Source organism: Tarenaya hassleriana, unplaced genomic scaffold (genome assembly GCF_000463585.1).
Source record: "Tarenaya hassleriana unplaced genomic scaffold, ASM46358v1 Cleome5, whole genome shotgun sequence".
Lineage (NCBI taxonomy): Eukaryota > Viridiplantae > Streptophyta > Magnoliopsida > Brassicales > Cleomaceae > Tarenaya > Tarenaya hassleriana.
Genome location: NW_010967707.1, coordinates 3829868 through 3842415, shown reverse-complemented (window position 1 = coordinate 3842415; position 12548 = coordinate 3829868). Strand labels below are relative to the sequence as shown.

At 37.5% G+C, this 12548-nt stretch overlaps 3 protein-coding genes across 6 annotated transcripts; 2 read left to right on the top strand and 1 right to left on the bottom strand.

The window, feature by feature from the left end:
* Positions 1-332: 332 nt before the first annotated feature.
* LOC104826767 lies at positions 333-1219 on the bottom strand. The gene has a single exon (XM_010559638.2). The coding sequence runs from the start codon at positions 1149-1151 to the stop codon at positions 531-533; it is 621 nt and encodes a 206-aa protein (XP_010557940.1). The 5' UTR covers positions 1152-1219; the 3' UTR covers positions 333-530.
* Positions 1220-4573: 3354 nt separating this feature from the next.
* On the top strand, positions 4574-7332 carry LOC104826766 (transcription termination factor MTEF18, mitochondrial-like). 3 transcript variants are annotated; one of them, XM_010559637.2, is made up of 3 exons: positions 4574-4714; positions 5471-6370; positions 6490-6581. In XM_010559637.2, the coding sequence occupies exons 1-3, from the start codon at positions 4646-4648 to the stop codon at positions 6505-6507; spliced, it is 987 nt and encodes a 328-aa protein (XP_010557939.1). In that variant the 5' UTR covers positions 4574-4645; the 3' UTR covers positions 6508-6581. The 3 variants fall into 3 exon arrangements, with proteins under 3 accessions (XP_010557939.1, XP_010557938.1, XP_010557937.1); XM_010559636.2 differs by adding an exon at positions 6977-7066 and having other exon boundaries at positions 4576-4714; positions 5471-6882; XM_010559635.2 differs by having other exon boundaries at positions 4580-4714; positions 5471-7332.
* A 221-nt stretch (positions 7333-7553) lies between these two features.
* LOC104826765 (protein STRUBBELIG-RECEPTOR FAMILY 2-like) lies at positions 7554-11540 on the top strand. 2 transcript variants are annotated; one of them, XM_010559633.1, is made up of 15 exons: positions 7554-7871; positions 8120-8252; positions 8339-8410; positions 8483-8548; positions 8624-8695; positions 8779-8847; positions 8942-9013; positions 9104-9169; positions 9258-9323; positions 9409-9734; positions 9820-10049; positions 10132-10397; positions 10476-10623; positions 10713-10852; positions 10939-11540. In XM_010559633.1, the coding sequence occupies exons 1-15, from the start codon at positions 7775-7777 to the stop codon at positions 11276-11278; spliced, it is 2163 nt and encodes a 720-aa protein (XP_010557935.1). In that variant the 5' UTR covers positions 7554-7774; the 3' UTR covers positions 11279-11540. The 2 variants fall into 2 exon arrangements, with proteins under 2 accessions (XP_010557935.1, XP_010557936.1); XM_010559634.1 differs by lacking the exon at positions 8624-8695.
* Positions 11541-12548: the final 1008 nt, after the last annotated feature.

Sequence of the window (12548 nt, the reverse complement as noted above, 5' to 3'; positions counted from 1 at the left end):
GACAGTCTCGTATATTTTCCCGACAAACCCTAACCCACCAACGGCCCACTCTTGTCCCTTCGTTTTTTCTTCCTATGAACCGTGGCTGGCTTCTCGTTAGTTGTCCCAAAAATTCTGTGGCAAACATTAAACTCTAGATTTGATTTTGTGCATGACAATGATTCGGCTTCAGCTGATTCACCACAAGATTCTGATTCACGTGACAATGATTCACCACCAAACTGTTGGATAGCGCGAGACCGGTTTAAACCGGTTTAGTACAATTTTGTTCAGTTTAGTTTCTCAAAGAATTAAATAGAAATCATTTTTTTCATTCATGAATCAATAACACATTGAACCAATATTTCGAGTATTTTCCAACCATTTGGGTTACATGTCCCATACAAAATCGTATCCATATTAACTTCCAAACCAATTTCCGCCCACTCGATTACATTTCCAATGAAAATTCATACCGGTTCGAAACTTTAGAAATTATAAAAAAAAAAATTAAAAAAAGGGAAGATGGTAAATTAATGAGGCATTTTTCATTACACACTTCTAGCGAGCATGTCTTGGAATCTCCTCAACGACTCCACCTTCTCCAACATGAACTTCTCATGGCAACTTGCTATGAACATATCGGCCAATTTATCGATGTCATTACCCTCTTCCCCGTTCGTCGATTCGCCATCTTTAACCTTATCCTCCAACCATTCAAGATATCCCCTGAGCTGCGGCGGCTCTTCGTCGACGAAAACCTCGTCAAGGTTGACCTCGTTATCTCGAGAATGAGTGGAAAACACGGAATTCCAAGTGGAATCGTAGGCCAGATAGAGTTCGTCGGGGAGACGGACGGGAACGGACACGGGGACAACATGGGACGAGCACCAGTTGTAATGAAGCCTGAATGACCCAAAGAATATCTTCTTCTGCTTCTTGGAGGTTCTCTTGGGATAGAATAACAAGTGATGGTAGTGTTTCTTCCTCAACGCTCTGAGTAAAATGGACGAGGCTCTGGAGATTTCACGGATGAATCGACAGACATGGGACAAAACTAGGGTTTGGATTAGGGTTTTGAGTTTCATGGAGCTTGATGATGGTGATGATGATGAAGATGGTGTTGATTTGAGTGGCATGACATGGAGAGGATGTGATGAAGTACGTGCCATCTCTCTCTCTCTCTCTCTCTCTCTCTCTCTTCTCTTTTAAAATTATATCTTCAGTTAGGGAGGATCTCTCGTTGGGAGGATAGAAATATAAATCTTGTGAACGCGTAAACAATGACGGAAATGCCACTGATCTTTTAGGTTATTTAAAGGAATGCCACTGACTCGACTTTGGAGATTTGATTTTTGTCAGGATGTGACCCACTTCTTCTTCTGACAGCGTTCGCCGAATACTAGGAAGATCTTAAATTTTGAAACGGGGAAGCCGCTTTAGATTCAAGTAATTAGTCCTACATTTTTCATACTCTTAAACACACAGGAATATAATATTTTTTTTTAAAAAAAAAATCATATGATTCATGTTAGTTTTTAATATTGATGAATATGTATAATGATGATTTAAACGTACTTATACAATGTATAATTAAAAATATTTCCGTAAATTAAATTGTAAGCGAAATGGTGAATTAGCAAATCCGTTGCAAATACAAATAAAAGTTTAAAAATTGGTTCCATATATATATATATATATAATGATTTATAATGTATTTATGTGATGCATAATACACAAATTAAATACTTTTACAGATTAAATTGTAATTAAATGAATAATATATTCGATTTTTTTAATAGATAATTCATTCAAGCAATTAGTAATCTTACTTCGATAGATTTTTAAGTTTCTCAAAATAGATTTTGTGAATTTCACATGTTTTTATATATTTTTTGTTTACTAACTAATAAGCATGCCTTCTACATGCGAAGAACATCAAGCATGATTAGAAGATTTTTTACACGTTCTTATATATGTTGAATTAGTTATTAAATTTATAATGGAAAACGAATTCTGATATATTTAGCTTGTGTTCATCTAACAAGTGGATTTTTAATTTATTATATATATATATAGAAAATTAAAAAAAATTAATTTAAACAATGGATCTATCATGGGGAGAGAGCACCGGTTCTCTGGGAGATATAGTCGGGCCAAAGGTCCGGTGAACTTTCGGATTATAAAAAAAAAAAAAAAGATAGAGAGAGATAGAGAGAAAAGAATGAATCTTTTCAGTAAAATCATAGGGGAATAAATGAAACTCATAATTACCATACGTACAATTAAAAGCAAACAACTGTAAATAACTATCACCGACAATTAAAACTGTATAGTTCGGACCATAGAGCTCTATAATTCTACTAATTATTTGTTACAGATTTTTTTAAAATTATTTGGTGACAATGTATTTTTTTCCACGGTGAATAAATTAGCGCTGGTTCAATTCGAATTACGGCAGGAATCTATTAGAATTTTTTTTTTATATAATTTATTTGGAACAGATCTAGATAATGGAATAGTAATATTCTTGAATTTAGATTATAGGATACTTGATTTTAAAACACCTCACATGTATGCTTACTAATTTGTCATTGATTATTATTTACATCTATCTTGTCTAGTATATCATTTATCATTATTTATATTTACTAATTTACCCCTAATTAACTGATGTGTACAATTTTAAAGTTGATTTGGGTACTAGATTTAAATACTTTGTTTTAGGTATAGTTGTTATTATCTGATAAAACGTAAATTATCTGGGTAATTATAATTTTTCAGTTTTTTTTAATCTTTTACACCGAAATTGATTAGAGTAAAGATACTCATCTATATTATAAGATATTAAGGAATAAAAAAAATCCAAAATTCATATGGAAACATTAGAAACCAAAAATTGAATTGGCCAATTTCCATGAGACATTCGGCAAATAAAGTCGATGAGGGAATCTTAGACCATAGATGGAATATTTAGGCAGCTTTTGAACGGGAAAACAAATCCCTTAGGATCCCCCCAAAAATAAAATAAAAAATCCCCCCCGCTTATATGTTTCAAAAAAATTGTTGGGAGTTCATGATTTTATTTAGTTATTTATTCTTATTATTTTTTATTAAAACTTGGTTGGATTTATCCGCAAATTGCTTTAGAGGGGTATTTCGGTCATTTATTGACGACGGGCAATGGCCGGTAAGATGAGGTTTTTATATTGGCAGTAGACGACGAGCGGGAACGCCGGTTTAGCCTCAAGCTTCGCCGAACTTACAAACCCAATGATTTATATATATATTTTTTTAATAAAAACAATTCAATGATATTATTATTTATAGTTTTCTCTTATAATTTTATTTTCCTTTTTTAAAAAAATTTATAAGAAGCTGATAATCTTATTTATTAAAATGCATATAAAAACATTGGTGCTTCAAAAAAAAAAATCTTATATTTCTTTAAAAATTATAATTTATAATCTCAATATTTGTATAAATATTTTAGTGAGTTTTTTTTAGAATTATAATTTGTAAAAAAAAATACATATTTTTTCAGATCTTGATGGAAACATTTGTCAAAATTCTTTTTATTCTATTGGAACTTCATTGAGAAAATGTATCTGTATACGATTATTTTGTTCTAAAAATAATGGATGTAGAAACATTTTAGGGAGATGATTTTCAGAATTGTAATTTTTAAACTAACATATAGTTGATCAAGCTATTCTATAACATTAATTATAACCATTGGATCATCTTCAAAGATGAATAATATGATTTATCAATCAATATCGTCACTACCGTGGTTAGATTATAAATACATACGCGAAATTTCAATACCTGCCTGTATTATCTGTTTTGTATAATATTTTTTTAATTTGTTTTAGGTAAAAATAGACAAGGAAAAGGCTTGTTAAATTACAAAGTAGAATATGTGGAGTTTGATGCTTTTGTCTTGGAATAATATCTTTTTGAATTTGCTTTCACATTATTATTATTATTATTATTATTATTATTATTATTATTATTATTATTATTATTTATAAATTCGGATACATGTGTATTGTTACTAGATTTACTTTTTTGTTGTTGCTATATTCATATTCGTTTTGAATTCGATTTATTTGGTACGAAAAACACATTCAGTCATTTTAAAATTTGGATACAATTGTAGTTTATTTGATTTATTTTATATATCCAAACCGAAAAATGTATTCTAATTATGTTTTTTTTTCGTTTAATTAGCCAGATAGTAATAGTGATTTATCCATACATCGACAAAAAAATTTCAATAGGGATATGATAATCACATGTCTAATTCCTAACTAATCTGAATTCTATGTTGTCCAATCAGAACTTCAGTATAGGAAGAAAATATAGATAGTATTGGGCCGTATTTAGTGGGCCATTGATATGGCCCATATCGCACAAGTTCAAACAAAAACATTACTCGAAACAATTTTAGAAACGACGTAGTTTTCAGAAAGGGAAAACTTCTTGAAGCCTTGAAGGACACCACATATGAACGCGATGAAAGGGAGGAGGTACGTTTGCGTTTGCGTTTGCGTTTGCGTTTGCGTTTGCGTTGTACGGGCGGAAGACTGCTGGCGGTGGACACAAAACACACTTGTAAGTTGCAACCCTCAGCTTGCAAAGTCACTCGTACTCTCTCCCCACCATGTCGGGGTTACGCAAATCTGCCGGAACCCTGTTCGATATCAGTCAATCTCTTCTCCGGAATCTGTCGGTGAGTTCGTGTTTCGTTCGATTTCCCCGTGTTGTTGCGTCCCCAATTCTCCATCGATTTCTTTGCAGTCGGGGTTTATGAGATGTCAGGGTTTCAATCTCTTATGCGGTACCTGGGATTAGATTTTGATGGCTCGAATCAGTTTGTCCGAACGCGTGATTCGATTTTAGAGAAAATGAGTTTCTCATACGCTAGATTCCTTTCACTTCATCTGTGCTTAGTAGGACCAAAGAGTTTCTCTTCTGCATGTATGTGATTCTCCGCCGCTGTTTTTAGGGTTTGTGTTTGGTGCCGTTTTCTTTGTTGGGTAATGGCTACTTGTCGATTTTCAGCGGACAGAAATGAAATATCGCTGAGGTGATTCGAAAAAGGAACCATTTTTCTATTTTGTCTGGTGAATAATGTTCACTTATGAAACTGGCAAGTATCATTTATGCATTGATGTATTTGCTCATGAGGATTCTTTTGTTCTTCGAAGTACAGAGTATAGAGTTCTGTTCTTCATCCACTGCGTTATGTGTCTTTACTTTCTCCAATCTTGGTCTCTGTGAGGAAATATACTATCTTGGTTCCAACTATTTTGGATAATTTGATTCTTCAAATATATCTCGGATCATGGGTGATGGGTATGAAAACATTCCGACTTGATGATAGCATGTTAGATATATTCCCACGAACAATGGAGCTGGCAGCTAAAGTTTCTAATTCCTTTTGTGTGAACCAAAGACCCTTATATTTGCTGTCTCTTCTTTGTAGTTCCATGGCTTACATGTCCGACGAATCCGTGGGGGTAACGCAGAGGTTCCAAACCACAAGCCTCTAAGAATTGGTCTTCAAGAAGCTTTTTGGGTTAAGCCCACTGTTCGTAAAAAGGCCGAGGCTGCAATGTTAGATTACTTCTATGGCACGAGGGGTTTGCAGTTCTTGATTGCTGAGAGTATGAGCAAGAATGCTCCCGTTTTTCTTGAAAATGTTCTGAAGAAGATCAATGGCAGCACTGATGTAGCTGACGTTGCTCAATCTATCTCCAGATATTTGAGGTTTCACCCGGTAAATGAGTTTGAGCCTTTCCTCGAGAGTTTAGGTTTTAAGCAGTCCGAATATTGTAATCTGCTTCCTGCTGGTAAGATGTTCTTGAATGAAGATACTTTGCTGTTAGAAAATCACGATGTTTTGTGTAACTACGGGATTGGCCGCAAGAAGATGGGGAAGATTTATAAGGAAGCTATTGCAGTTTTCGGGTATGGGACCGGGGTTTTGGCATCCAAGATTCAAGCTTATGAGGATATGGGACTTAACAAGTCATGTCTATCCAAACTTATGGTTTGTAGTCCGAGTATCTTGATTGGGGATAAGAATGTCGAGTTTGCTAATGTTTTAGAGATTCTGAAATCTGTTGGGTTGGGGGACAATTGGTTAGTGGAGAGCTTGTCGGAAAAGGAGTCATATGATTGGAGCGGCGTCCATCGGGCTCTAAACTTTCTTAGAGATATCGGTTTCCACGAAGATGAGCTCTGTGGGTTAATCAGGAAGCATCCGAGGCTCATTTTCGAGAGTTCAGGGAAATGGACACTAATGCTGGTTGGCTTTCAAACCAAACTCGGGTCATCTAAAAGCGAGATTCGATCTTTCTTTCAGCAGTTGACCCGAATTGAGGTAGAAACATTTGTTGCAAATCTAAGGCGTTGCTTTTTGTTTCTAAAAGATATTGAGATGAAGACTGATGACATCGGTAAGATTTTTCGTTCTGACTCCTTGTGGCTCGGTGCCTGTAGTTTGAAGAAGACCGGTAGCTTGCTCAATAACTTGAATGCTGGGAAAAAACGACTTTGTGAAATTATCCTAGAAAACCCGGAGGAAATGAAGAAATGGACCCTGGGGTCAAGAATCCAGCCTCTACCCGATACTGGGGAGGAGATAAAGTCGAAAATGATGAAGACTCGTTTTTTATTGGACATCGGGTATGAAGAGAACTCGAAAGACATGGATAGAGCAATCAAGAACTTCCGTGGCAGAGGGTCAGAACTCCGAGAGAGATACGATTTCATCGTGAGTTTGGGTCTGAACGAGAAGGATGTAAGGGAAATGGTTAAAGCGTCCCCTCAGATTCTCTGCCAAGGATCTGAAATCGTCAAGGCAAAGGTGGATTACCTCGTGAACAAACTCAGGTATCCGCTCTCAACTCTCGTGAATTTCCCGTCGTGTCTGAAGTTTACCCTAGAGCGGATCAAGCTCAGATTATCCATGTACTCTTGGCTCAAGAACAACGGAAAGGCGGATCACGAGCTGGCGTTAAGTACTCTTCTCGCTTGCTCGGACAGATATTTCGAGACACAGTACGTGACCCGACACCCGGATGGACCTAAACATTGGGAGGATCTGAAGAAACAGATCCAATCTTGAGAAGATGAGCAATGCCTGGTCCTTTTCTTGTCCTGTCCAAGTTTATCTTGCAGTAGAAAAGAAACAGGGGTTCATTCATGTTTCTTGGTTCTGAGATTGTGTATGTATGAAGCCAGTTTCACTCAATGTGTACTTGGTTTGATGTCTTGGGGCATTTTTGTATTTGTACTTCTTTTTAGAAATTTGGGAAATAATTAAGAAAAATTTTCAGCGTTTATTTGGTTTTAGCATAAAAATGATCACAAAATGAGCAATATACTTGCATTGTGGGCGAAATATTGGAACGTCTACGGTGTGCTAAATGCACCTGAACGCTGTCTCCAACGTTCATAACCGCCTTTGCTGACGTGGAAAATTCGCATTAATATGCCTTTGAATTCAGTTTCAACTCTCGTCTTCTTCACTATAGTGTTTGAGCCGTCTTTGATCTTTTCTCTCTGTTTGGTTGCACAGAAAACGCGAGAAAGTCTGAGAAAATTGCAATAATCCTTCGCACCTTTCTCTCTTTCTTGACTTCGCTTCTGGATCTGTTTCTTCATTCGACACTCTTCGCAAGTTCAATTCTCTGCTTAAGAATCGATACTGCACATTCTCTCTCTCTCTCTCTCTTACTCGGAATTTTCTCTCTGAAATTTCCTGGAAAATCGGTTCCCAGAGATGATGGAGAAACAACGATTGTGTTTCTATCTCGGCACATTTCTGTTCGTCAGGGTTCTGTTTGCGCAAGCGGAGGCGTATACTGATCCGCTTGAAGGTAATTTCTAGATTATTCACTTAGATTTTCTAGGCTGAGAATGAATCTTGCTTAGATGTTTTTCCGCCTTTCTTCTGGAGATAAGAAAAATTACTGACAAGTTCTCCTGTGAACGATCGTTTTTCTTTACGTTTCTTGATCGAAAAATTTTACTCGTGATTTCATATTTAAGTAGGTCATGTATATATTAACTACATTCTGGACTCGTTCGATGAGCAATCGTCTCACTTTTCGATTTTTTCTGTCAGTTTGGGTTCTTCAAGATCTGTTCAAGGCCCTGAACAGTCCACAGCAGCTGAAAGGATGGAAATTGCAAAGTGGAGATCCTTGTGGAGAATCCTGGATGGGAGTCACCTGTTCCGGTTCGTCCATAGTAGAGTTGTAATGTTCCCTGGCTCCTTGTTAAAACTATGCTGACTTCTCTATATGTTTTCATTCGAGCAAAAGCTGAGTTGTCCGTGTTGCAGTCGAATCCCGGGGTTAAGGATTTGGGGCAGTCTCGGAAGCCATCTTAACCATCTTCACAACTTGAAGATTCTGTAAGCGAATTTCTCTCTATTCTTGAGAATTCAGTATGGACAAAATCATTGAATCCTTGATGTTTCTGTTAGGGATGTGAGCTTCAACTTTCTCCAGGGTGAAATTCCGTATGGATTGCCTCCGAATGCGACCCACCTGTAAGTTCCTAACTGAGTGCATTCATCGTGTGATTTACGCTTTCATGCTTTTCTCGTGGTTTGTTAAAATCCCAGAAACATGGCATATAACAATCTGAGCCAAAGCATTCCTTACTCCTTATCTCTACTGACATCTCTTCAGTATCTGTAAGTTTGGTTCATTGCCAATTGGATACTCTTCAATTTTCTCCCAGTGATTTGTTAAATTGATGGATTTGCTTTTCCTACAGGAACCTGAGCCATAATTCATTATCTGGACCTCTTGGAAATGTGTTTTCCGGGATGCAACTAAAAGAAATGTGAGTTCAGTTGTTCACTTCTGTTACCTTTTCATTCAAGGTTTTAACTTTTGTTGCACAATGAACCAAACATCGTTGTTATGAACCTTGATAGGGATCTATCCTCCAATAATCTGACCGGAGATTTACCAAGCTCTTTTGGATCTCTCATGAGTCTGACTTCACTGTGAGTTTCTCAATGTCTAAACTCCAAGTTTCGTAACTGCATGTATGTGTAGCTCAATGGCTATGTGGCCCTGATCACTTTAAACTGCAGGTACCTTCAGAACAACAGATTCACTGGATCAGTCGTCTACCTAGCAGATCTTCCCTTAATTGACCTGTAGTTGTCCTTTCGACCATCGGAAGTTTCATTTTTTACTCTGTCTCTATTTTAATGCTCAACGTTCTATGCTTGCATCTTTCTTCAGGAATATTGAAGATAATGAGTTTAGTGGTGTACTACCTAGTCATTTTCAGTCTATTCCTCATCTGTGGTGAGTGAACTTGACACCATTTCAAAAGAAAAATGATTCAGACAACACCTTAGGCCTCATCATGTTTCTCCTGTTTGCTCAACAGGATTTGGGGAAACAAGTTTCAGGTAGACCAAAACTACAAACCGTGGAGGTTTCCTTTGGACGTAATCCCGATGATGCAAAATGCCAGTGGCTTACCGACAACTCAGTCAAGCGCCATGAAGCGCTTCCCTGGCCCAGAAAAACAGGGGAAACACAAGAAGAGGGTGGTAGCTGGAAGTATCGTTATAATGGTTGGAGGAATGGCTTTGCTGGGAACTTTCGTCGCGGTATTTGCCGTTCGCTTTAGTCATAAACGAGCACGAAAGCTCAGTAGTCACAGAAGTGACATTAGCACAACATACTCCCTTCCAATCAGTACAACAAGAGGTGATGAGGTCCTAATCTCTCCATCTTGAGTTATAATACTGAATCTACCATTCTTACAGTTTTTTTGTTCCTACCCATTTCATAGATTTTTCTGTTGAAGATAGCCCACAGATCATGAGGGTCCGACACCCGCCAATAAAAATCGAGAGAACAACCAGTAGAAAAAGCTTCTCAGGGACATGCCAATTTCCGGCATACGTGGACCAGTTCTCATTTGCAGAACTTCAATTAGCCACCAACAGTTTCAGTGAGGAAAACCTACTTGCAGAGGGTCCTCTTGGTTCTGTTTACAGAGCTAAGTTGCCAGATGGTCAAGTAAGTAGTCATTTTTTTATTTTCGGAAAATTTGAACACAATTCTGATTCTTTGACATTCATTTGTTTTATTTGGCAAACAGTTTTCTGCAGTGAAAAACATCCCCATAGCGTCGCTGTCTTTTCAAGAAGAGGAACAATTCATTCAAGTGCTTCGGACAGCATCAAAACTGAGACACCCAAACATTATAACACTACTTGGTATCTGCATTGAGAACAGGCAGCATCTTCTTGTCTACGAGTATGTAGGAAACCTATCTCTCTACGACGCAATGCATGACGAGGTTTACAAGCCGCTTTCCTGGAGCTTGCGTCTCCGCATCGCTGTAGGAGTTGCCCGAGCGTTGGAGTGAGTATATCCATCTTGCCATTAAAAATTTAACCAGTATCTGTACTTGTATACCCATGGTGATTGAAAACTTTTCAGCTATTTGCACTCATCGTTTAGCCCTCCGATTGCGCACCGAGATCTGAAAGCTGAGAACATCATGCTTGACGAAGAACTAATGCCTCGTATAGCTGACTGTGGACTAGCTAGCTTAAGGCCACTCACGAGCAACAGTGTTAAACTGAGGGTAAAAGCAAGAAAAAAAAATGAATTCTTCAGTGTTCTTGAGAAATCAAAAAACGGTGATGGGGATTGAGATTTTTGATGTGTGTGCAGGCCTCTGAGATAGCTTTACAGAACACCGGCTATATCGGACCAGAACACGTCCAATCAAGAAGCAATGGCACGAAGAGCGACGTCTATGCATTTGGAGTCCTCCTCTTGGAACTGCTAACGGGAAGGAAGCCCTTTGACTGGTAAACAAGAAAAAAAACCCTATTAGCATAGCCTTTTATCAAAGAGATACGAAGAATATCGTAATGTTATACTAGTGATGATACAGCGCAAGGCCAAGGGAAGAGCAATTACTGGTGAAGTGGGCAACGTGTAGACTGCACGACAGGAGGAGCTTGGAGCAGATGATAGATGCAGGCATTGCGGGCACATTCTCGTCGAGAGTTGCCTCCCAGTTCGCAGACATTGTATCGCTGTGCACACAGGCAGAGGAGTTCAGGCCTCCGGTGTCGGAGATCGTGGAAGCCCTGACGAACCTGATGCAGAAACAGAACAAGGAAGCGAGCAGTGCAGCAGATTGGTTGGAGGCTGACCCTTTCGGCAAATCGTTCCGCTCCACTCACACCCGCTTCATGGCTTCCCCCACCATCAGCTATCTCTCCGTCTGATGCTAACCTCCCGTTTTTCTTTATAGATAGAATGCCACACCATCATGTTTTCCCAAACACGCAGAAACAAAAGAAGAAAAAAAGGAATACAGATAAATTCTGTATATTCTTTACACATACACACACATATATATACACACGTGTGTGTGTGTGTGTTCAATCTTGTGTACCACAATCATCGGTGTGTGCCGGCCAAACCCTACGTATGCACCTGGAATCTGCCGTGTCTTGCAAGACCAGCGTCTCTGCTGCAAAACCCTAAACATTTGAAGTGAAGTTTTTTTTTAACAATTAAAAATTGGTTAAAGTCATTCCCACAAGTAGGCCCAATGGATGGGCCACTCCCGTCTCTATCAGGGGACCATTTGAAGTGAAGTTGATTTTGTTTACATTGGAGAGATGCGTAGGCGTTTCTATTAATGTGCCCAATTCAAGATTTGGTTGGGTCGTTTTCAAAATTGATACAAATTACGGAATGTTTGACTTTGACTAGCGCATGTATATATATATATATAATATAAGTCAAAGATTTCGGTCTAAGACCACCCCGCATGTGTAATCTTTGGACCGAGAAGTCAATCACAGCTAGGCCTTCTTGTGGCATCCACTTTGGCTGCCCCCAATTCGTCACGCCTTACGTCCTCCTCACCCGCTTCCACGTCACCCAATTTCCGTATGTATACAAAATTATTTGTCTATTTATAATATTCACTACCAAGCTTTCATGCATATATATATATATATATTTAGGGAATTTGCTTGATAATATAAGAAAAATTGTAAAATGTATTTTTTTTCTTTTTTATAATCTATATTTTTTTAGTATAGGTTTAGGATGCATTATATGGATAAAAAAAATCGTTTCCATTGTCAGTTTTTCATATTGCGTGTGTTATCTAGAGAGAGAGATTGATTTTTATATATTAACGGATATTAGATTTGGGGTTTGTGAATGATTGAAAAAAAACTGCAAAAAAATTGGATGATGTATAAAAACTATAAAAATAACAAAAGAACTGCAAAAAATGTGATGGAATAACATAGGATTCCAATCCATCATGTTGGACATATCATACCTCGAATGTTAATCTGGATCCGAAATTCGAAATCCTACAAAATCCACCCGAGAAATATCGAACTTCGGATTTAAACTTATAGATCCAAAAAATTTCGTATTTTTAAGTCGACCTAAAAAATCGACCTTTTGCGAAAATAAATTCAAAAACACATAAAAATTTGATATATATATATATATATATATATATATATA